General features: G+C 34.2%; 1 protein-coding gene across 1 annotated transcript; it reads left to right on the top strand.

The window, feature by feature from the left end:
* The first annotated feature begins 4,621 nt into the window (after window positions 1-4,621).
* Window positions 4,622-25,502, top strand: LOC127872551 (deleted in malignant brain tumors 1 protein-like). Its single transcript, XM_052415876.1, is given in 15 exon segments — window positions 4,622-4,859; window positions 8,736-8,880; window positions 10,885-11,054; window positions 11,573-11,717; window positions 11,926-12,095; window positions 13,099-13,243; window positions 13,453-13,622; window positions 14,739-14,891; window positions 16,015-16,170; window positions 19,396-19,540; window positions 20,456-20,510; window positions 20,512-20,629; window positions 23,385-23,529; window positions 24,735-24,901; window positions 25,480-25,502. Coding segments are annotated over 15 exon segments (2,145 nt in total).
* Window positions 25,503-27,077: the final 1,575 nt, after the last annotated feature.

Here is a 27,077-nt window from a genome sequence, read left to right as displayed (position 1 = left end):
AAAATAATTCGAGGTTATGGGATATGCATAAAAAAGTTTCGAACGTAAATTTATTTATTTATAAAACTTGGGCTTAGTATTTCTTGTTCTTGCATATTATATCTCACCCAGGGGCGGGTTATTTGATTTCAAAGTGGTTAAGGATTCTATCGTAATCAGAAAAGCTTTCTCGTCCGTTTTCGGCCATTGTCTTCAACGGTGTTTAACCGTTTCATTGAGTGAATATCGTAGGAGGTTTTTACTTTGTTACTGCAAAACATGTATAGTTTAAATTGTTCTTATATGTTAATCTTCATGGCGTCCACAATGTCATTTGGTTACTTGTTCTTAAGACCTATAAAGACGTTCGGGCAAAATATGAGGGCCATATAATTTTCGTATTCAAACATACGCTCGGCGACACAAGGCGACCACTGTGCGTATTATGCTTAGGTAAGATAACGGGTATCGATGCAACGTTTATCGTTTCGTAAAAGGTGTATTTGTGTTCAGTTTTCGGGCACTTTCGGTTTCGTGATACAAAGATAACAGAGCTCATTGTATTGTCAAGTGACTTTTAAGACAAGTTTCACATTAGTTTACTAATTTATTTCCGACTTCCGACTTTGTTAATGATATAGAAACAATTAAGCATAACACATGTTCATTTCGATCAACTGATTCTCTCATAACATTGTAAATCACCAAACATGACTTTCTCTGCTGTACAAGTATATTTACGTACAGTTCCGTCAACAATGTTGTTTTTCACAGCATGATCTTTTACACTAAGTACTACTGTATCACTAACATCAACATGACCTTTCAATGACGCAATATAAGCATATCTTCTATTCCTCGACCTGTCTGATCATGCAATTCTTTCTGAATTGATTTCGATTGTAAGCCTTCTGACATAAAATTAGGGTACAACTCATTTACCAAGACAAAACTCGAATATATCCCTTAAGACGATGCAAGTATCAGTTAGTTGTTTCTGTTTAAAACATCGAAAAAAAAAAACAAACACAAAGGTATGCCGACATGATACTTGTTTTACTATGTCTGAAAATGATCAAATTCGATTTTCAAAAAAATACTGCACACATAAATGTCTACAAAAATAATAGAAACTTTAACGAACAAAAAAAAAACGTTTGGAAATGGAAAAAAGCTCCATTCATAATTATGGCATTTGTTAATTCAAGGTGCTTTACAACATCAGATCATCTTTCAAGACAGGAAGATATATAAAAAGAAAATAGAAATAGAAAAACGGTTCAGCAATAAACGAGTGTATGCGTGATTTTAAAGCAATCTATTCTGACATAAACTATCATAGTTCAATCAGTCCAATAAAGCGTACTAACTGAATAATATTGGTCCTTAAAATTAACCATTTTGGTAACCGCAAAGCTCGCTACTTTCATGTTTGGTATGCAGTATGAGCCAGAGGCCATTGTTCAATACGTTCACCTCGTGTCGAAACTGCCCGCGATCCGGGGATCATCAGTTTTACAAATACTTACATTTTGAATACCTAAAACATCTTCTTGTCTAAAAGTGTAACTCCATTGGCTTTATGTTATATGTGTAGCATCATCTAGAGGTCCCTTACGGAGTTCGTGAAAGAATTCCCATGGACAATAATACTACTACTACTTTTTTATTATTGCTGTTATAATAATAATAATAATAATAATAATAATAACAATAATAATAATATTAATAGTAATACTACTACTACTACTACTACTAATAATAATAATTATAATAATACAATTAATAATAAGGCCATTTATTCCGAAAAGAAAAAATATATTATATATGCAATTCAGCTGTTTCATCGTCTATTTGTTTACATATCACGTTCGGATTCCTCGGTTTTCATTGTCAAAAATAATGACGGGTTTGATGCTTATCTTGTTCAATAGTAATAACTTACAGACCACATTCAAACCAGACGGTTCAGTTCGAATCCGGCAACCAACGAGCGTCTAAAACGTTAAATAAATTTCGTAGTCTTTTGCAATTTAATCGTTTGAAATCGGGTCCAAAAGATGCCTGGCAGAGGTCGCTGTCGCAAACGTCGAGCTCAGGAGGCATTGCCTCCCATTGAGGGTCCTTCCGATTCACAAGAATCGGGTAATCGTTCAATTGATTTCCAAAACATAATAGCTCAATCTGGTATTTTACCAGCGGTTAGTTCGGCTGGGTGTGGCTCGGTGGGTTACACTTCACCACCATTGGATCATATTGAACACCCATCCATTACACAGTCCGTCGTACAAAACAGACCGTTCATGCAACAACCCCTAATCGACAGTTCTGCCATTTCAAACACCGCTGCTTTACAGCAAGTCTGCCTTTCAAATGATAATTTAACCATCCACGTACCAAACCAAATTAAACAACAAATAATGCGTAGAAAGTATATAAATTTGGCAATCCTTCTTAAAGGGACAATTGAGCTGAATGCCCTTTGCTCGGGGGCTCGTCTGACCCATAACTCAGAAGTAAACGTTTTGCTATTTTTCTAAAGTTTTGCATAACACATCGTTTCACCCCTGGGGACCTAATACAATACCTAGACGATTTCCTAGGCGATAACACATCTTATTCATCTTGCTTAGAAAACATGGCCTTCTTCCGGTCGGTAACATCAAGCTTGGGCGTTCCTGTCGCGGAGGAAAAGACCGATGACCCCACCACCGTCCTGACATTCTTGGGTTTGATATTGGACTCCAACAAAATGGAAATACGTATCCCCCAACCTAAACCACAAGTTAGAGAAAAAGTAGAAGCCCTCTTATCAAAACAAAAAGCAACCCTTAAAGAAATACAGTATCTGATTGGCTCTTTGAACTTATGTTGCCGTGCCATCCAATTAGGAAGGCCTTTTTGTCGGCGCTTGATTGACAAAACCTGCGGGCTAACAAAGCCCCACCAGATTAAAAAAAGAAATACGCAAAGATTTATTTATTTGGCTCCAATTTTCAAATACCACAACGGCATTTCTGTTTTTCAAGACAGGTTTTGGACCTCCAATGAGGAATCCTAACTTTACTCAGACAGTGCAGGTGCCATGGGCCTGGGCTTTGGTGCCTACTTTCATGGAAGATGGTGCCAAGGCACCTGGCCGTCAGCTTGGGTAGAAGCGGGCCTTCGACAAGACATCACAGTGTTAGAATTGTTGCCCATTGTGGTCGCTATATTTCTATGATGTGATGATCCCTGTAATAAGAAAATTAGATTTAATTGTGATAACATTGCTGTTGTCCACATTCTGAACAAACTTTCAGCCAAGTCAGAACCTGTGATGACACTGGTACGCATATTAACCATGAGATGCCTACAAAAGAATATACTCATTAAAGCCCCACATGTTCCTGGTGCCGACAATGGTATTTGCGATGCACTTTCTCGTTTTCAGATGACACGGCTCAGGTCGCTGGCGCCAGAGGCAGCATACATCCCGGACAGCATTTCAAGTTTTCTTTGGAATATCTTAACCAAAGAGCAACAGTACTTACAGTGGCAGGCACTTCCGTGAACACTCACGCAACATACACCACTAGTTTAAAGGATTTTGATCAGTTCAGAACAACATATAATTTCCCCTTGACCTGGCCAGTAACATATAAAGTCGTCAGTTTGTTCATTACCTTTTGCTTTGAATCCGGTCTTACACCTAACACGATACGTACATATGTTGCTGGTGTAAACTACTTTAAAAAAAGGTGGCCAATACCTATTCGATATGTTTATTGTTAAGAAAACACTGGAAGGCTGTCACAGGTCCAGAAATAAAGTCCCCGACCCGAGGGATCCCATTACACGGCCTATCTAAAAGGCTATTTGCCAAGCAGCTCACCCACGCCTGCTAGAACATTTACGAGTCAACTCTGTTTCAAGCTCTGTTCAGTGTTGCATACTTTGGGTTATTCAGGGTTAGCGAATTACTGGCAACTAACCCATGGTTACCAAACTCTGGATTGCAACATTCAGCCATAAAGGTCGACACTTATGCCCAGAAGCTTATTATTACTCTGAACGTTTTTAAAACCAATCAACGTTGCTCGCCTATACATGTCGAAATTCCCTGCAAACCTTCCCCTCCTTGCCCGCTCGAGGTAATTAAACGATTTTAAGCTCACCGTCCAGCAGTGACGGGTCCTTTCTTTTGTCATGCGGATGGGAGACCTGTAACAAGGTCCCAATTCAATGCTGTACTTCAGAAGTGCCTTTACTTAAAAGATTTGTCCAGGTCATATTTCAGAAAGCATAGTTTCCGCATTGGCAAGACAACATACTTGGCATCGCAGCAGAGGCCATTATGGTGTTGGGCCGCTGAGGTCTACTGCATATAAATCTTACATTCGTTAGGTAATAACACACTCATGTATTCGCTTGTGGGACTTTCTAAACCATTATCGTCTATTCCTTTTTAGATGTGTGGGTCATTGGCGACTCCATTCGATACTGGGTGTCGCAGCTCTATATCACTGGAAATTTGTCACGACTCACACAACAGGTTGCTTGGGATTGTTACAGGGGAGCAGGCTGGGGAGACCTTCGCAAGAACATAGAAATGGCCGTCTAGTTTAACAACGACCCTAAAGTCGCAGTTATTCATCTGGGCATGAATGACCTCATGATTCCCCTTAAAGAAATCTTTGACATCATGCGTGCCGAGATCCGCTACCTCCGGGATGCCTGGCCTGAGGCAATCCTCATATGGGTCGACATCCTCGAACGAGGTGGCTGGGATCGGAAAGATGTACGTAAGATGAAGAGGGTCAACCGCTTCGGTCGAGTGGAGGTCTTGTCCACAGGCAAGTCGGATTACTGGCGGCCAGACATCTCCACGGACGAACAGGGTTTCTTCCGCCCCGATGTTGTAAACCTTAACACATTGGGCCTACATTTCTATCTTGATGGTTTCACTGAGGTTATAAAGAAAAATCTGGTACAATAAATGTAAATTTCTGGGGAAATTGCCTGCACCAATTTTGTGGCGGACAGTTTAAATTGGCCGAGAGTCAGTCCGGCGGGCGTCAGTAAAATACTTTCATTGAGCTGATAATGTATACTTATACTAGTACTCACATTTGGAAATGTGCACCCTCTTACAATCAGTGGTTTATCATGGTTTATAATGATTGTTTGAGGGAACCACAGTTGGGCAAAAACATCAAGGGTTTTACTATATGCTTCATTTTTCATTGGGCTTGTCTCACCGGCTCCTCTGTGTCGCTCATCAACAGGGAGTTACGGTTAGGCAAAAATTAATAAACTATAATGTACTAATATATATAATGCTGTGGGTTATATTGCACGACACATGTTGTGCCTCGACTTTGCTATCCTTACTGTTGTCCGTCATACCAATTGCGTGGGGCGAGTTGCATTGCGTCGCTCTGGTGGTTTATACATTGGCCCGGGACTCGCCCACAGTACTTGGCAACCCGGATTTTGCGTGTTGCGTTGTGTATTGCATTGCGTTGTCTTGGGTTGTTGCGTTACCCACTAATTACAGTTGCTAGCCAAATTGATATATATTTTAATAAAGCACTATGCATTTTATTAAGAGGTAACTCTTGTTGCTCTGCCCGGCTTTCTCTCTGCCATGGAGACTCCCCGACCTCTGACTATAGTCGAGTCCTTAAGACAAATCATATAGTCAGTGGCATAACACGGCCTTTATTATCACACATACTACACATCATTGACATGTTCTTAAATTTTGTTTGTTAAATATATTTTAAAACGTTGTGTGTCTTGTTGTACCATCTTTGGATGGCGAAAATTAATAATAACCACGTGTAATGGTTCTTAGTCTTTATTCCTAAATTCTCTTTAACTGATACTTATAATAATTATAATAAAATTAATACTACTACTACTACTATTACTACTACTACTACTACTACTACTACTACTACTACTACTACTACTACTACTACTACTACTACTACTACTACTACTACTACTACTACTACTACTACTTCTACTTATACTAATAATAATAATAATAATAAAAATCAAAATAAAATTATAATAATAACAATATTAATAATACAAATAAATAAATAGTAATAACAATAATAAGAATAATTATAATAACAATAATAATAATAATAATAATACTTATAATAATAAATACTACTAATACTAATATGAAAAATAATAATAATTGTAGTACTACTACTACTACTACTACTACTTCTACTACTACTACTTCTACTACTACTACAACAACAACTACTACTACTACTACTACTACTACTACCACTACTACTACTACTACTACTGGTGCTGCTGCTGCTGCTACTACTACTACTACTACTACTACTACTACTACTACTACTACTACTACTACTACTACTACTACTACTACTACTACTACTACTACTACTACTACTACTACTACTACTACTACTAATAATAATAATAGGAAGAAGAATAATAATAATAAGAATAATAATACGAATATTAATACTTAATATTATAATTATGCATTACTCAGACTCGTTGGAAGCTCCGGAACATCAAGCGGATATCGGGTTTGGTGGTTGCGACGGGCTTTGCCCTTTTTACAATGTTTTTTTTTTCGTTTTTGTAGATTTTAACACGCCATTTCATGTTTTTCCATAGAAGATGGTTAGGAATATGTTACATTATTTGGGATCAGATAAATACCCAAGTAAAATTAGAGACGGTATCTTTTAGTTAATTAAACAAATGTGTATGGAGCATCAATTTTTATGATTTTCTTTTATTAAATACTGAAACAGTAAGCTACCTTCAGAAAAGAACTTGATCACTTTGTTAAATAAACTTATACATGTTAATTAGCGCAAACTCGTTTGATCAGTAATTAAGCAAGACCGGTATAGGCATTAAAGAGATTTCTTATAAATCGCAGTGATCTTTCTTGCTGACAGCTTTGCCCACCATATTCATGTAGATCGTAGTTTATTCGGAAACAAATTAAGTGCTCAGGATTTCCGAATTCAACGACAAGAGCGGTTGATATTAAGCGCACATAAAGCGGAAATTATTGTTTGCTGCTGGTATATTAACTTCCCGATTACAACAGTATTTTACGTTTATGACGGCTTTCTCAGCATTAAATTTAAATACTATTAATTACTATCCAGCAATTTGTGTTTGTGGATGTCTCGATGGAAAACGCTAAAGATGACAGTGACATTATTTGGAGTTATTAGTGTCATAGTACTGAATCATGTCGCCGATGGTACGTAAATGTATAACTTTTACAAATATTTCTTAATCTTTTTTTTTCATCGGAATTCTGTAAAGGAATATCATATTTATTGTTTGCTATTGTTGAGTTTTAAATCATTTTATAGCAGGAAATTGTTTTCAATTACTATAAATTTTTGCGCAATGGAGTTTTTGTGTTGTCTGTTACAAAAAAGTAGTATGACACCTAAAGCTTGACTTTTAAAATGATAAGTGCTGATTTTTATACAAACAAAGTAAACAATTAGAGATGCAACAATAAACTTTTACACATCTGAAACATTACCAAACCAAAGTACGGCCCAGTAAAATAAAGTTTGCCATCAAAATGCGCAAATACTTAAAGCCACACACCTTGAAATGAACTACATGGCATTGTAAATTTAAGTATAAATAAGAAACATATTTGATCTATGCCAATTAGAATATATCTGGTGGTTTCAAGGTAGAAATCCGTTTTTTTAGCGCTTTAAATCTTAAAAATAACCTCGTTTGTCGAAAGAGACGTATACGTCTAGAAATCCTACTTTCGGTTTTAAAAGCGGTACCGTTTGAAAAATAAAAAAGTACTTGCTAACCATGCTATAGATTTGTTTTATCTATGCCAATTAGAATATTTCTGGTGTTTACTAGGTAGAAATCCGTCTCTTTTGCGCTTTAAAACTTAAATATAATCGCGTTTGCCGAAATATACCTATACATATAGAAATTCTACTTTCGGTTTAAAAAAAATACTTGCTAACTAGGCAATTTTGCACACTTTCAAATTTCAAATTTCACTGTATTTTCACAATGGGGTCGTTTTCATAACTATACAGTATACACTTACAAGGATATAGTCTTAATTTACCAATTTTCTCATTGTTAAAAAAAAGCTTACACATATAAACTAAACATTCATAAGAAAACCTATTGAACGAATAAACCATTTCCTTTACTTTTCAATGTTGTAAGCTAAAAAACAACAATTGAAAGAACATGCTATTTGGGGGAAGTGAATACTTATGAAAATTAAAGGTTTAATGGTACTCAATAAAGTTTATGTTCATCATACAGAGTCGTGGGTAAACAACGTAAATCTTGCTTTAAATATATAATGATTGTGTGTTTTATCCCGTGATCCAGATACCTTCATATGGATCCAACATAATGTAGGTGACTCGTGTATAACGCTATGTGTTTTGGTTGTGCAACAACATAAAGATGTAATCGTGATAGCAACAAATCCCTTAAGTTGCTGATTTTCTGATTACATTGTGGTTACTAAATTTGAAAGTATGTTAATTTATATTAAGTCACACCGAGAATGCGCTCCGATATTCGGAATTCCTTAACAATTATAAAATATTGTATAAAGTCAATAACTGCCTTCTATAATAGTTCTATGCACTATCGAATATGCCACATGCAATACAAATCTTACAACCCAACATAAGAGTCTCTATTGATCTACCTTGCGGCACCATTATGATACGTTCCTGTTCAAGGCTTGAGTGTTCGACTAGTAAATGGGTCCAGACCAAGCGAGGGGCGTCTCGAAGTCTTTTACAACAACACATGGGGTACAGTGTGTGGTGACGATTTCAACAATTTTGCAGCAACAGTTGTTTGTCGCATGCTGGGATACAATAGGTTTGTAATATTACTATTTACTTGAAACCTGGCATCTGATAACTTTGTTTTCAGCTCACCTATGCACGAATTGTCCAAGAGTGAGTTACTATGGTCGGTTCCTCTACGGCATGCGTTGTCCTGTGTCCTGTGTTGTGCGTCTTCAAAAATTTGATTAAAACAACATATTATTCTTTACCGCTTGCAGTTTAAATAGCTGTTCGAATCGTTTCGGTTGGTCATCAGAGCTAAAAATAACATGTTTAATTTGAAAAAAAAATTCATTCTGAAACCGCAATGCACCGAAATGTAATATTTCACATATATCTATGTTGGGTAGTTCCTTCAAAGTTTGTTGAAGTCATCCTTCTGTGATCAACGTTGTACTGAAATGTATATAGTGAAAATTTTAAACAAAATCTACTTCTCTGAAACGACACAGCTCACTTGTTTTATTTGTTATGCACCATGCTGATATAGACTATTAACTTTAATTAATAATGCATTTATGATAAAAATCGGTCTCGCCCTCTTTGCAACCTATTGTCTTTATATGTTTGCATTGAAATATTTTAAATGATAAGTCTGTGTTATTTAAAATCATAAGATGGTTCTCCTCCAACTTTGTTCAATAACTCCCTTGGGGTAAAAATTTGCTACGCCAAGGAGGAACTTAATTCTTTATCTTTTATCTACAAATTAATACATATAGTATTATCCTGAGTTATAACGCGCAGAGCTTGGTGTTTGTTATTGAGCAACAAACAGTGGGCCTGCACATGTTTGTTTATTTAACGCTCCTGGAGTAGTAGCTTGCATGACACTAGGGTTCACAAAGTACATTAAGAATGCTATATAAATTCACGTTTGAAATCTTCTCCGAAACCACGAAGATGAAAGGTGTGAACGATCATATTTAACTTCTTAAAATTCAACTTCTGAATTTATTTCAATCTTGATATTCATGTATTAATAGGCATTCCCTGGGGGCAACTGGTTTCCTTTAATTGTTCTTTGTACAAATAATTAACTGGTATAGATTTTCTAACACATGAATATGAATTCAGATGCGCGACTATTAAAATCATCATGACACTCTTGTTCTTGTTGCCAGATTGTTTGTGTTTCTTGAAACATGTGTTTAATCCTTTGTTAAGTTGTATTTTTTGTATGTAGAGATTGATACCATAAAGAGAAACATAATACCAGTAGTACATTGCCACGGATTGGTGTTCTGCTTCGTTTTAATGTTGCCGCATGTGGACAATACACGTAGCAACATTTCATGGTTATTTTTCAATGGTCGCCCTCTATAGAAGATCATTGTATTATCACCAACACTCTAGCTGAATAACGTGGATAACATTTAATAAAAACAATATCAATAGTAAGTGTATTAAGTCTATGAATTTATTCACATATATTATACATGACTTGTAATTTAAAAAACACAAAATAACAACTGTCTCGATGAACATCATATCCCGATAACAAAAGTTCAGTCAGATTATTTTCTTATCGACTCCGCTCCTTGTATATATACTATTTAAAAAAAAAAACATCTGTTGATTTTGTGATAAAAATAAATGATTGTATTGACAGTAACTTTTTTTTATGTAATTGCGATTATAAAAATGTGATTATTAATATCATTTTGCAGTAAATACCAATCTGAAATACTTTGTTTGTACCACGTAAACAGAAAACATTACATTGATCTAATCGATGAGTATATAAATCAATCACGGTCTTAACAGAACCGTATAGTAGAGGTTAACAAACACGCTCGCTAGATTATCCATTCAAAAAGCAGCATGGCGTGGTTAAACAATGGTGTCCACTGGTTCATTCCACCTGAGTGATATCTAAAAGCGCATGTCCGGAAACCTGCACTGATTACGTTTGAACAAAGAATTTTAGTTAAATATAGACCGCCTTGTTACATTTTCTTGAAATTACGTAATAATAAAACAACCTTAGCCTTCTGTGTCAATTAACTTACTAAAAAGGCTATTGTTTTGCTAGAAACTTGGGCAAAGCTGCAGTAAAGTATTCGGCCACATATGGACAGGGTACTGGCCCTAAATGGCTGGATGACGTGAGGTGCAACGGCAGCGAGTCGAGTTTGTTTAACTGCCATGCCAACTGGGGAACGCACAACTGTGGTCATAGCAAAGATGTCGGAGTGGATTGTAGTGAGTATCTACAATATGTTCTAAAAATATTTTATTTATGGAGAGCAAAAACGATGAAAATATGCTTTCCTCATTGAGTTGATTGAAACTACTCGTTAGATAGCAATTTTTAGGTTTACCCTGAACGTCCTTTCGATACAGAATATGCATATCATTATTACGTATCTGAGTATGAAGCGAATATTTGTCCGTAACTAGTTTGAGACATTTAATTAATTAGATTAGAGCTGACAAAAGTATTCGTTTTTACATTTAATATTTTAAAACATTTGAAAATGTTATAATATCTGTTTAGTAACACCCAGCATGCAGTAATGATTTGAAATTCTGAAATCAATGGTACATTTTTAGTGTTGAGTCACTTAATTTCGTTTAAAATGTTCCTAGGTAGTGTAGATTATTCCACATACAAAACAACTATCAGAATCCACCATTTGTGTTACTAATGCTCTCATCAGTTTTATTTTCCAAGCGATTCCTCTTCCGACATTTTTGTAATACGTCTTCAACCGTTTCAGGCTTCAATATTCGGCTGGTAAATGGATCCAAGCCTAGCCAGGGGCGTCTCGAAGTCTTCGACAACAACACCTGGGGTACAGTCTGTGATGACGGCTTCAACAGTTCGGCGGCTGAAGTTGTTTGTCGAATGCTGGGATTCACCGGGTTTGTAACATGAGTGTTGATCTTTCCGGCATCTGATGATCTTACTATACCTCACATGAAACCAACGTGTAAATGGTGATCAAAATGTGGCTAAGAATTTTAGTTACACATAGACAGGCTTGTTACATTTTCTTGAAATTAGGTAATAACAAAACAACTTGAGCATGCTGTGTTGAATAACTTTCTAAACTGGCTGCTGTTTTGGTAGAAACTTGACCACAGCTGCAGCCAAGAATGGGGCCACTTATGGACAGGGTACCGGTCCAATATTGCTGGATGACGTGAGATGCGACGGTACCGAGTCAAGTTTGTCCTACTGCCAGGCCAACTGGGGCACGCACAACTGTAGTCATAGCGAAATTGTCGGAGTGGATTGTAGTGAGTTTCTACATTAAAAAAACATACGAATGGAGCGCACAAATGATGGAAAACCTGCTTTTCTCATTGAATCTATTGAAACTACTCGTTAGATAGCATTTTTTACGTTTGCTCTGAACGTCCTATCGTTATAGAATATGCATATCATTATTATGCATAAGTGTATGAAGAAAATATTTGATACGTAAAACTAAAACTGGGGCACGCACAACTGTGGTCATAGCGAAATTGTCGGAGTGGATTGTAGTAAGCTTATACACTTAAAAAAATAAATATTCATGGAGCGCAAAAATGACGAAAAACCTGTTTTTCTCATTAAATCTATTGAAACTACTCGTAAGATAGCAATTTTTAGGTTTACCCTGAACGTCCTTTCGTTATAGAATATGCATATCATTATTATGCATAAGTCTATGAAGAAAATATTTTATACTTTAAATTGACCCAGCATGTCAATGTTTACGAATGCTGACAAATCATTTTTTTAAATAATAAAACATTATAAACAAATAAAAAAATCACCCCATTATATATTGCTGAGCTATGATAAATTTGTGAATAAAGAACAAGTTTTATGATGCTCATTTGGATTTAGTTACTGTTTCTTAAAATGAAATTCTGCTAAATAAAGTAGCGTTTATGTTCATTGTATAGTTATAACTTTGTGTATTATGCAACAACAGACAAATTAAATTGTGATAGCAACACGTTCCGTAAGTAACTGCTCATCTCATAACATTATAATCAACACATTTGAAAATGTAATCATGTATGTTTAGTAACACCCAGCATGCAGTTTATTATTTGAAATTCTGAAACAAAGGTACATTTTTAGTGTTGAGTGTACTGACTTTCTTCTAAAATGTCATAAGGCAGTGTAGATTATGCCACATACAAAACAAATATCAGAATCCACCATTTGTGTTACTAATGCCCTCATCAGTTTTATTTTCCAAGCGATTCCACTTCCGACATTATTGAAATACGTCTTCAACCGTTCCAGACTTCAATATTCGGCTGGTAAATGGATCCAAGCCTAACCAAGGGCGTCTTGAAGTCTTCTACAACAATACCTGGGGTACAGTCTGTGATGACGGCTTCAACAGTTCGGCGGCTAAAGTTGTTTGTCGCATGCTGGGATTCACCGGGTTTGTTACATGAGTGTTGAGTTTTAGCCGGCATGTTATGATCTTACTATACCTAACATGAAACCAACGTGTATATGGTGATCAATTGTGGCTAAGAATTTTAGTTACACATAGACAGACTTCTTACATTTTCTTGAAATTAGGTAATAATAAAACAACTTATGCATGCTGTGTCGATCAACTTACTTAAATGACTGCTGTTTTGGTAGAAAGTTGATCACAGCTGCAGCCAAGAATGGGGCCACTTATGGGCATGGTACCGGTCCAATATTGCTAGATGATGTGAGATGCGACGGTACCGAGTCGAGTTTGTCGTACTGCAAGGCCAACTGGGGCACGCACAACTGTGGTCATAGCAAAATTGTCGGAGTGGATTGTAGTGAGTTTCTACATTAAAAAAATTACGAATGGAGCGCACAAATGATGGAAAACCTGCTTTTCTCATTGAATCTATTGAAACTACTCGTTAGATAGCACTTTTTACGTTTGCTCTGAACGTCCTATCGTTATAGAATATGCATATCATTATTATGCATAAGTGTATGAAGAAAATATTTGATACGTAAAACTAACCCTACAAGTCAATGTTTAGGAATGCCGACAAATCTTTTTTTTTAAATAAAACATTTCAAACAAATAAAACAATCACTTCATTGTACATTGCTGAGCTAGAAAAATTTTGTAAATAAAGTATTGGTTTGTGATGCTCATTTGGGTTAATTTACAGTTTCTTAAAATGAAATTCTACTAAATATAGTATCATTTGTATGCATTGTACAGTTAACTGTGTGTATTATGCAACGACAGACAAATTAAATTGTGATAGCAACATGTTCCGTAAGTAACTGCTCATCTCATAACATTATAATCAACACATTTGAAAATGTAATCATGTATGTTTAGTAACACCCAACATGCAGTTTATTATTTGAAATTCTGAAACAAAGGTACATTTTTAGTGTTGAGTGTACTGACTTTCTTCTAAAATGTCATAAGGCAGTGAAGATTATGCCACATACAAAACAAATATCAGAATCCACCATTTGCGCTACTAATGCCCTCATCAGTTTTATTTTCCAAGCGATTCCACTTCCGACATTATTGAAATACGTCTTCAACCGTTCCAGACTTCAATATTCGGCTGGTAAATGGATCCAAGCCTAGCCAGGGGCGTCTCGAAGTCTTCTACAACAACATATGGGGTACAGTCTGCGTTCACGGCTTCAACAGTTTGGCGGCAAAAGTTGTTTGTCGCATGCTGGGATTCACCGGGTTTGTTACATGAGTGTTGAGTTCTTTCCGGCATCTGATGATCTTACTATACCTTACATGAAATCAACGTGTAAATGGTGATTAATTGTGGCTAAGAATTTTATTTACACATAGACAGGCTTGTTACATTTTCTTGAAATAAGGTAATAATAAAAGAACTTGAACATGCTTTGTCGATTAACTTACTAAAATGACTGCTGTTTTGGTAGAAACTTGATCACAGCTGCAGCCAAGAATGCGACAACTTATGGGCAGGGTACCGGTCTAATATTGCTGGATGATGTGAGGTGCGACGGTACCGAGTCAAGTTTGTCCTACTGCCAGGCCAACTGGGGCAAGCACAACTGTTGGAATTTAGAAGAAGTCGGAGTGGATTGTAGTGAGCTTCTACAATTAAACAAAAATTATTAATGGAGCGCAAAAACGATGGAAAACCTGCTTTTGTCATTGAATCTATTGAAACTACTCGTTAGATAGCAATTTTTAGGTTTACTCTGAACGTCCTTTCGTCATAGAATATGCATATCATTAGTACGCATAAGTGTATTAAGCAACTATTTTATACTTTAAGCTAACCCTACATGCCAATGCTTTGGAATGCTGACAACTCTTTTTTTAATAATAAACCATTTTAAACAATTGAAACAATCACTTTATTGTATATTGCTAAGCTAGGATAATATTGTAAATAAAGGACAAGTTTGCGATTCTCGTTTGGGTTAAGTAACTTTTTGTTTAATGAAATTCTACTAAATATAGTAGCATTTATGTTCATTGTATAGTTATAACTGTGTGTATTATGCAACAACAGACAAATTATATTGTGATAGCAATAAGTTCCGTAAGTGACTGCTCATCTAATAACATCATAATCAACACATGTATAAATGTAATCTTGTCTGTTTAGTAACACAATGCATGCTGTTAATTATTTGAAATTCTGAAATCAAGGGTACATTTTTAGTGTTGAGTGTACTGACTTTCTTCTAAAATGTCCCTAGGCAGTGAGATTATGCCACATACAAAACAATTCTCAGAATCCACCATTTGTGTTACTAATGCTCTCATCAGTTATATTTTTTAAGCGATTTCACTTCCGACATTATTGAAATACGTCTTCAACCGTTTCAGGCTTCAATATTCGGCTGGTAAATGGATCCAAGCCTAACCAGGGGCGTCTAGAAGTCTTCTACAACAACACCTGGGGTACAGTCTGTGATGACGGCTTCAACAGTTCGGCGGCAACAGTTGTTTGTCGCATGCTGATTTTCCCAGGGTTTGTTACATGATTGTTGAGTTCTACCCGGTATCTGATGATCTCACTATACCTCACATAAAACCAACGTGTACATGGTGATCAATTGTGGCTAAGAATTTTATTTACACATAGGCAGGCTTGTTATATTTTCTTGAAATAAGGTAATAATAAAACAACTTGAAAATGCTGTGTCGATTAACTTACTAAAATGACTGCTGTTTTGGTAGAAACTTGACCACAGCTGCAGCCAAGAATAGGGCTACTTATGGGCAGGGTACCGGTCCAATATTGCTGGATGATGTGAGATGCGACGGTACCGAGTCGAGTTTGTCCTACTGCCAGGCCAACTGGGGCACGCACAACTGTGGTCATAGCGAAATTGTCGGAGTGGATTGTAGTGAGTTTCTACATTAAAAAAAAATTACGAATGGAGCGCACAAATGATGGAAAACCTGCTTCTCTCATTAAATCTATTGAAACTACTCGTTAGGTAAAAATTTTTTGGTTTACCCTGAAAGTCCTTTCGTTATAGAATATGCATATCATTATTATGCATAAGTGTATGAAGACACTATTTTATACTTTAAATTAACCCTTCAAATCAATGTTTAGGAATACTGACAAATCATTTTTTTTAAATAATAAAACGTTTTAAACAAATACAACAATCACTTCATTATATATAGTGCTGTGCTTGGATAATTTTGTAAATTAAGAACAAGTTTGTGATGCTCATATGGGTTAAGGTACTGATTCTTAAAATTGAATTTTACTGAATATAATAGCATTTATGTTCATTGTTTACTTTTAACTGTGTGTTGTGCGACAACAGACAAATTAAATGGTGATATCAACAAGTTCCGTAATTTTTCGCAAAATGTCGAGAAAAAGACTGAATTTTATAGCTTAAGTACCTTCATTTATTTTTTTTAAAGCGGTGAAGTATGATTGGTTCCTTTACTGTTAAACAATAACTGGTATGTAATCCAATAATTTGTACTCATTCTTCAAATAAATTTATTGACATTTAATTTTTGACATTTTGCAAAATGTAATGTTATTAATGATTGTCTTTCACTGAAGTAACATATTTTTAATAAATATATAATAAGCTATTTTTTTTAACAATACACACCCACAATTTATCAGATCAAAATATTAGTGGCTATATAGATAAACTTATATATAATACAGTCATTTAATGGGTTTCGTATCCTAGGAAGTATCGGATGATAATACACATTTTTATTTAATTTAAATACCCTTTAAGCACTTAAATGAAGATCTAAGTTTTTCAAAGGAATTTAAATAATGTTTAATTGCTTTACGACATTTCAAGGATGCTAAAATTTAAGAATATTCTTCAGTCGCCTATTGTGAATCACTTAAGCATATTTCTGTTGTAAATCCCCGTATGCTGATGACCAACACGAAACAATCCACTTTTAATAAATGTGGTTGATTTACATGGCTATTAAAGAAAATAAAAATTGCGTCAATCAAAGGCAAACCTAAATCGGGTTAGGTCGGACAGTTTAGGGAAACATCGGATAATACCGGGTCCAGCTGTGAACATAACATAGGAAATATTTGACAAAATGTCAGTTTAAAACTTCCGGAGACCTTGAAAGTATCGATAGCCTGGTAAGATGGTACTGATGCCCTATTTACAAAAGATTTACATGACATCAGTAATATTTAAGATGCGTCTTTCCCATAAAAAAATGTTCTAGGCCTCGCCCAGGATGTCAATAAGTTTACATTAATTTTAAAGGAAAAATATCAAAATATATTCGAGTGTGCAAAATAAAATGTCCCTTTCCCTTTGAATGTAACAACATTTAGATGTCTAGGGTTCACATAAATTATACGAACATATCGCAGAATTATTGTAAAATTTCTGAAACAGCAAACCCCTGTTAATATTTAAAACGTATTAACAGCCAGAGGTTATCCACAAAATCCATATATATGTATATGTGTATATATTTATATTTATATTTGTATTTTCACGCGTATTCTATAAGTATATATCTTTCTTCTCAAGGTGTACCGACGCTACGGATTTTCGGTAGCAAAAGTTAACATATGATGTTAAAATTCCTTTGTATTGTGGTTATTTAAAAACAATTAAAAATATATCTATCTGCAATATTCTATAAGCCAAATACGCTGATATCTAGTTATTGGTTAATAATTTGGCGAAGAATAAAGTGGAGCCCTTCATTTTGATTTCATGTTCTGCATACATTCTATGATGTGTATACGGCATGGGACCTAAGAAGAAGGCAAAAGCTCCTTTATGTCCAGAACAAAAGTTTGAGCTGCTTGGGTGTATTTCGATGATAAACCAAAATTAAAACCTAGAACAAAAACATCAAGTTCTCTGTAATAAATACTATTGGGTAATGAAGAAAAGTAGGCGTGTTGATATCGGTTTAATATAATTGCATGCCTCAACTGCTGAGAGTGTGAATTAATAAAGTATTGCATTGGTATGCTGTTTACGTGATTTTGTACTATTATATTAAATGGTAAAATCAAGAATGTGTTTGTATAAGTATTTTAGACATTTGTATGTTTTTCTTTTAACTCAAATGAAACAAAAAACTATGTTTTATTTTATTTTATTTGATTGGATAGGAGAAAGGAATTAAATCGGTATTTTTTCCCATCTTCGTTGTTCGGTTTTAATTATATATTTTTTATAAAAAAGTTGTTGCAATTTATATAAATTGTAGCTACACATAATATTTTACAATAAAATGTTGTTTAATCTGATGTTTTATTGGTTTTGTATGTGTTTTTATGTAATGACATTTAGTTTTCTGTAAAATGGACAATTTTTTAACAATTTAACAAATCTGTTATCTTACTTCTTACTAGCTGTGTTTTTTCAATTGATAGTTTCGAAACATATACAGTATACAGTTGTAAGAATATAATGCAAATTTACCATGCACTTATTTTCATGAAAAGCTGACATATTAAAAACTACTTTTCATAAGAAAACCTATTAAATAAATAATATATCTCCTAACTTTTCAATGTTGAAGCTGAAAAAACAAAACTAAACAAAGAACATGATTTTTTTTTTTTGGGGGGGGGATGTTAATGCTTCTGAAAATTAAAGGCTAAATGCTGCCAACTGTATAAACATTTATGTTTATCATATAGAGTGGTGGGTAAACAACTTAAATCTTGTTTAAAATATTGTATTATTTGTGTGTTTTTTCACGTGATCAATATACCTTCTTATGGATCCAAAATAATCTAGGTTACTCGTGTATAATGCTATGCGTTTTGGTTGTGTAACAACAGAAAAATGTAATCGTGATAGCAACAAATAGTTTAAGTAGCTGATTTACTGATTAAATTGTGGTCGATAAATTTAAAAATAATTTAATGTATATTAAATCACACCGATAATGCAGTCAGAGTTTTGGAATTCCTAAGGCAATGATAACATATTGTATAATTTAAAAGTCAATAACTGCCTTCTATAATAGTGCTTTGCACTATCGAGTATGCCACATGTGAAACAAAGCTCACAACCACCAACATTAGAGTCTCTAAAGATCTTCCTTGCGACATCATTATGATACGTTATCTCCTGTTCCAGGCCTGAATATTCGACTAGTAAATGGGTCCAGACCAAGCGAGGGGCGTCTCGAGGTTTTTTACAATAACGCATGGGGTACAGTCTGTGATGACGACTTCGACACTTTAGCAGCAACAGTTGTTTGTCGCATGCTTGGATTCACGGGGTTTGTAATATTACTATTTAGTTGAATCTTGGCATCGGATAATCTTGTTGGCAGCTCACATAAGCATTAATTTTTCATGGCGAGTTATTATAGTGGGTGTCCCTCATGCGTTATCCTGTGTCATGTGTTGTGTGTCGTCAACAATTTGCTTTAAACGACATATTCTTCTTAACCGCGTGCAGTCTTAAACAGTGGTTAAAATCGTTCAGGTTTGCCATTGGACCCGAAAATAGAGTTAAAAAGTAGAAATTTAAAAGTTGCCACTTTGGAACCGAAAGGTCCATACATTTTATATTTTGCATGAAGCAATGTATGCTAGTCTTCTTCAAAGTTTGTTGAAATCATCCTTCTGGGGCTAAGTGTTCATGATATGTATATAGAGATATCGGTTAGAAAATCTACATCTCTAAAACGGCAAAGCTCCTTGTATAATTACTATTTCTAACGGACCATGTATATGATTTTTTGATAAGAAAGATCTTTTGATAATGAAATTTATATTTTTTTCAGTATATACCAATATCGGTGGTATCATTCCTTTCTACTACTTTAACCAAAGCCATAACATTGATCTAATCAATAAGTATATAAATCAATGACTGCTTATCAATTACAAGCCAATATTGTAAAGGTTAATACTACGTTGGCTGCATTATCCCATCGAGTATCTGTAAAACCATCAAACAATAACCGAACAGCGAGGCCATATAGTTGTGTCTACTAGTTTATTCCACCTTTGTGACCTCTAAAAGCGCAGATCCGCAAGACCTGCACTTAAAACATTTAAAGAAGGCTCGCGAATAATTTCAGTTACATAGAGGCCGGATTATAATATTTTCTTGAAATTAAGTGATAATAAGACAACCTAAGCCTGCTGTGTCAATTTACTTAATTAAAAGACTACGCTTTTGGTAGAAACTTGATCACAGCCGAAGCCAAGCATGGAGCCACTTATGGACAGGGTACCGGTACCAATATTGCTGGATGATGTGAGATGCGACGGTGATGAGTGGAGTTTGTCCTACTGCCAGACAAATAAATGGGGCGAGCACAACTGTAATCATGCGAAAGATGTCGGAGTGGATTGTGGTGAGCTTCTATAATATTATTTTATTATGTTTTATGAATAGAGCGAAACAATGATGAAAACTATGATTTTATTATTGAATCTATTGAAACTACTCTCGTTAAATAAGTTTTATTTTAAACCTGAACGTCCTTTCGTTATCGAATATGCATATAATTATTATGCATACTTGTATGAATAAAACATTTTGCCCGGAACTAGTAGTTTGACAAATCATTTTTGCGAACATTTAAGATTGCAGTGTATAATGGAATAGAAATGTCGGTCCCGACTAATATGTTTAAACTTAACAATTCCAACAGTTTCAATTTGAGTTTTTCTCGATAAACATATTTGATATATTTATAATATATTACCAATTTTTGATGATCTGCTTAATGCGTGTAGGAATACATAGAGGATATTTATTGGATTCGGTGGAATATCGATAAACCACCGAAAAGCATAAAATAAAAGCGACGAATGAATAGTAAGTTTTTAGTCGATGTATTTTACACTGGATACATTTATCAAAGATGTTTAAGATTTTCATTGAAACTTAAGATTATTTTATACATATATATTTAAGACCGATGCTTAAAAACAACCTTTGGCTGTTAATGCGTCCTTGTAACTTTGTGGAATACATTTTTTGCCATTAAGCTCTTAAGTAATACTGACATAATATGGCCACGTTTTTTTCGTTTTTGTTTCGGAAATTGTATATTGTTTTTTTTTATCTTGTTAACCATCGATTTAAAAATTTTGATGAATTGTTTGGGGGTTATTTACTTATGCTTTACAAGCATTGCTGGTTTTAACGGATAAAGTGCTAATGAGCTCAATAGTGCACTGAAAAAAAGTTTACTTTTGGGCCGTTTCTTTTTGTCACTTATGTTGAGTTTTAGAGTCTATATACATATATTAACGCGTTGATATTTAAACATGCAATGGATAGATTATACAAACAAATACCTTAACGATTGGTTATGTCAAATTATAGCGGACGCTTCTTGAATTCCCAATATAATTATTTGAGCGATACTAATCAAGATTACGATATGACACTATTCGGATTTTACTCGTATATTTTAATCACTAACAAACTCTTAGACATGTGGAACATTTTTTATGACGCCTATACATATGTTACAGTGTTTTACATCAAATCATTAGTACAATATGAATAAGATGCATGCACATTGTAACTCTAAGACCGCTATAATTAAGTGATAAAATAGACCAAGATCTGAAAATGTATATTTTTACTCATCTGGGAGATTTTTGTCCCTGTTTTGTGGATAAGTAAGCATAATTACCCGCACTATTCATGGAAAGTGTCTTATAAATGATAAGAATAATATTTATTTGATATTTAATGTTATTAATATACAATTTGAATATTTTCCCGTTATGCTGTGAATAGTTTAGTGTCTAGTATCATATCAAATTTGAAGACCGGGCACCAGTCGCTCTTGAACTGAGTTACTTGAAAATGTTTCTTGTATTGTAACTTTCGTGATATGTGATCGAGGTTTGTTTCAAATTGCAAGCCACATGCCAATAAATATACGCGCTTTTATAGCATTCATAACTGAATTTATCCTTCTGGTGCTTTCAGGTCCTTTTCTATATACTTTATTTTGTATTATTATATTGTCGATGTATAATTGGGTTTTGTATATTCTCACTACCACTATATAATCCTTTTATTTTTGTAACTCATTATGTTAATTGTAAACTCATTAATTATATTATACAAACTTCAAATATTTTGAGCGGTAATGTATTAATAGTATTTTACTTATGACAATATAACACATTAATAATACGCAGTTAAAAAAACAACTATTTATAAGCAAAGCATACTTGAATAAAATGACAAATATAATAAAGTCATTTACTGGGTTCTATATCCTGGGTAGTTATGTATCATATAAAAATCAAATTTACATAAAATACACGTAATACACTTAACGTTTTAACATCAATATTTGTTTGGTTTTATCTTAATTTTTATTTAATAACTTTTGTTTTGTGTTTAAGGTAAATTGTTTTGACATAACAATATAACAATGCTAATGTAAAAATACTTTATCGTAATTCAACTAACTGTTTTTTCATTATGGGTCGATTTCAAACATATACAATTAACCATACAAGCACCAATTATAAATTTGCAACAAAATAGCTTTTTTTAGAAACTTTCATAACAGATTAAATAAAACAAATGAAACAATGCCTCTATATTTAAGAAGATAAAAATAAACAGTATAACGATTATGATATTGATGTTTGTTTGAGGTAAGCGACTGCTTGTGCGACCAAATAAACTAGCGTTTATGCTCATTATATAGTTTAATAGGGGTTAATGAACTTTAAGCGTGATTAAAATAATATCGTCCTTATTAATTGTGTGATTTTGTCACGTATTCCAGAGAACCTTGAATTGATCCGAAATAATCTAGTTGGGTCATGTATAGTGCTATGTTTGTGGGTTGTGCAAGAACAGAGAATTAAAGTGTTATAACATCTAGCCTGTTAAGTAGCTGAACATCTGATTCCATTATAATCAATACATATGAACATATTTTTATCTATATTGAGTCACATCGAGGATGCAGTTGATGATTTGGAATTCCAAATTCAAGAGTAGTGTAGGCCAAATACAACGCAAAGCTCTGGATCGACCTTTGGAATCACTATTGCCCTTATCTGTAAAATAACACTTGCTATTCGCCTTGTGACGTCCGAGTGATGCATGTTGTTCTGTTTCAGGCCTGGATATTCGACTAGTAAATGGATCCAGGTTTAATCGGGGGCGTCTCGAGGTGTTCTACAACAACACTTGGGGAACGGTCTGTGATGACGATTTTAACATTTTAGCAGCAAAAGTTGTATGTCGCTTGCTGGGATTCACTGGGTGTGTTACATTTTTATAAAGTTTATACCCGATGTATGATGAATTGTATTTAGCCCAATGTTTTCATGGTGAACAATTTAAGCGATTGGGTTTCCGATATACGTGTTGCGTAAAATGTAGGAAACACATAATTTGCTTTTGCTATTCATTAAGAAAACAAAACAAACACAAATGTCGAAAACAACCACCAATGATTAATACCGCTTTGGAATACGTTTTCAATGGTTTACAATTTAACAAATGGTCAATGGTCAGGTTTTAATCGTATCGACAGGATGGTGATTTTCTGATGGCACAATACAATGAAGGAAAAACACATCATACACGAAATAAAAAAGACCGGCTATGAAAAGCAAAAAAAAATTATTATACAAGTTATAGAAAACTCAAATTGTTATCTAATTATATGATTTCCATTTGATGGTCCAGATATTTAATTATTGAATATCTTAATTACTCATTATGTCGTGTATGTATGAATGTCTAATGTCTAATAGTATGATTGTTTTTATCACGATGAGTTATACTATGCTGAAGTGAATAACATATGTGTTATGGTATGTTATGAATATCTAAACAATTAACAGCCAACAAGCACTAAATACCGTCTTCAATGGACGTAGTTTCCCGATAGCTAAAGCTCCGTCGATGTTTGTCTAATCGCGGCCCCACCTCGGACATGTACTGAACCTAGTTCCTACGTTGAATTTATGATAATTCAGTGTTCAAACTGACGTCATATATATTTCAGATTTGATATTAATCAGCGGTTTAATATTTGATTCCAACTGCAGTTAATACTAATTTTGAATGTCTTTCCATTATCACATTCAATGAACAATTAACATTGATCTAACCGATAAGTATATTAATCAATGACTGAATTGAATAAGCACGAGCTCATATCTCTTGAGTTTAACAAACGCGTTTGGCGTCATAATCATATCGATTTTCTGTAAAACCTCGATAAAACAAAGTAAAAGTGTAACTATAAAATTGTGTCCACTGGCTTAGTTTCTGTCAGTGATCTTAATAAGCAAAATTCCGCATAGACGGCAAGTACTTTATTTATTTTTTTAACAATGCTTGCTTAGGAAATCAGGTACATATTGATCTGCTTTTAACATTGTTTTGGAAATAAGTAATAATGTAAAACATTAAGCCAGCTTTGTCGAGTTGTTTCGATAAGACTGCTCTTTTTGTAGTATCCAACCCGCGGTCCTGAAATCGGCAGCTTTTGGAAGGGGTCCCGGTCCAATATGGCTTGATGAAGTGCGATGTAACGGTTCTGAGACGAGTTTGTCCAACTGCCAAGCCAATAACTGGGGTGTGAACGATTGCGATCATAACGAAGATGTCGGAGTAAATTGCGGTGAGTTTCTACAGAACAGTATTATTATATTTTATTTAACTAGCGCAAAACTAATAAAATAAACATGTATATAGCATTGAATCAATGACACTACTCTTATTTAATTGCAATATTTATTTAAGCCCTGAACTGCATTTTGTATTAGCGCATGCATAGGCAGTAATGTTTTCCAGTGTTTTAGGTTAAAATTGGGCAAAACAAAGTATAAGAAATATATTTGATACAATGAAAAATGAAAAAGCTATAGTGTTGACATTAAATGTGTTTGAATCTGTTATCGTACTTTTACTATCTATGTTTTCATAATGGGTCATTTGCAAATATTAGCAAAGTACAGTTATAGACGCATACAAAACATTTACCATACATTTTTTTGGGGCGGATGGGGGGAAGCTCACATCTAAGAAAACAAAATCATAAGTAAAACTGTTTACACACACAATCCCATATAATTGAATGATGTAGCTAAGTTTTAACAATATATTTAACAGTTTTGTGTCTGTTATTTGGGATAAATGACTGAGTCTATCAGAGGGCCCACTTATATCAAATATATTACGATGAATGTCCTTATTCAGTGTTGGCGTGGTTTGAGAACTAAAAACTTGCTTTAATAATTTATCCAACTTTATGATTGTGTGTTTCGTCACGTGATCCAAAGTACATTGAATAGATCCAAAATAGGCTGTGAATCATGAACAGTGCTTTATGTAGAAAACTTGCAACAACAGATAAATTAATTCTTGATAGGACCCACTCCCTGAAGTAGCTGATGATCTTATAACATTATAATAAATAAATGTAACAACTATTTTCCTGTCTGTTAAGTTACACCGAGAATGCAGTTAGTATTTTGGAATTCCTTAATCAAGAGTTCTTATTTAGGTGCACAGTCAATGACTTTATTCTATACATGCCACATGCAAAAAAATCTCGGAACCGAACCCACCATTTGAGTAACTAATGCTCAGTATAAGTATTATTACATGTCGAAAGGTCTTCAACGTTCCTCTATTACACAGGCAAGTTTTATCAAATTGCCTCTATATATTCATTTAATTTTAATAACGAAACATATGTGTTCAGACGCACTCAAATATTGTGTTTTCTTCATTTATTGCGCGCGCATTGTCCAACAACGCATGTTGTTCTTATGCTTTCCGGCAAATGGTTTATCCGGCGACCTTGGACCTTGACATATCATAACCTACACACGGTCCCTGGCCTCGATGGTGACAAGCCCTTTGCCGAAGATAGCTCAATAAATAGTTTCATATTCTTTTAAGCAATCGTAAAAACAGAACTTTGTTATAATTCCAAAGTATTACCTCGAACTTTTTGGCTATACATATTTTAAATAAAACAAAACTAAATATTTATACCAAATATATCTTTTACATTGATATGAAGTACGCCTTTGTCCATTTTAATTTACTTTTAAGTAACACATACCGGTTCCTTATTCGGTTTGAATAAATTATATGGAACTTTGTTTAGTCAAGAAAACATAATGTGTGTTATAATTGAATTAAACCCTGCACAATGTAATGCAATTATTATTTAAAACACATCATTAACACAAATTATTGTACTTGTTTGTCATTCACTTTCATACATGAATTGGATTCGTCTGTCATATTAATTGGGTGTTATTCAATGATTTAGTTACACATCTTTAAATTATTTGCTAATTCGGTTAGGATATGAACATAAAACGGGTTCCGTACTCTCCATTTGTAAATTAATTCACAAGTCAAACGACGTTTGGGTGTGTTTTGATTTTCTTTCGATTCCTTAGTATTATTTATCCGTAAAACGATTTTATCAAATTTGTTTAGCTTGAATAAGGAATAAGAAACTAGGAAAAAGGAACATACATACTAATATATTTATGTATGGTATTTTACTGAAACCGCATTGTGATATATTGCAGCACTGTTTCTGAAAAGAAGATTCTAGAGGGAATGTAATATGGAATATAATATGGCGCATACATATAATATCACATGACTTATATTAACATTGAACATGTGTAACTTGTAATCAAATTAGAACACTACTTGATTATTCATAATTTACGAATCTTTACAAACATACAACACGCATAGAACCAATCCCGAAATGTTTAAATTGGTAAATTGATATTAAAACATACTTAAGGTGTATTCTTATATGT

Source organism: Dreissena polymorpha, chromosome 3 (genome assembly GCF_020536995.1).
Source record: "Dreissena polymorpha isolate Duluth1 chromosome 3, UMN_Dpol_1.0, whole genome shotgun sequence".
Classification (NCBI taxonomy): Eukaryota; Metazoa; Mollusca; class Bivalvia; order Myida; family Dreissenidae; genus Dreissena; species Dreissena polymorpha.
Note: the sequence above shows the minus strand (reverse complement) of the source record. Positions and strands in the feature narration are given on the sequence as shown.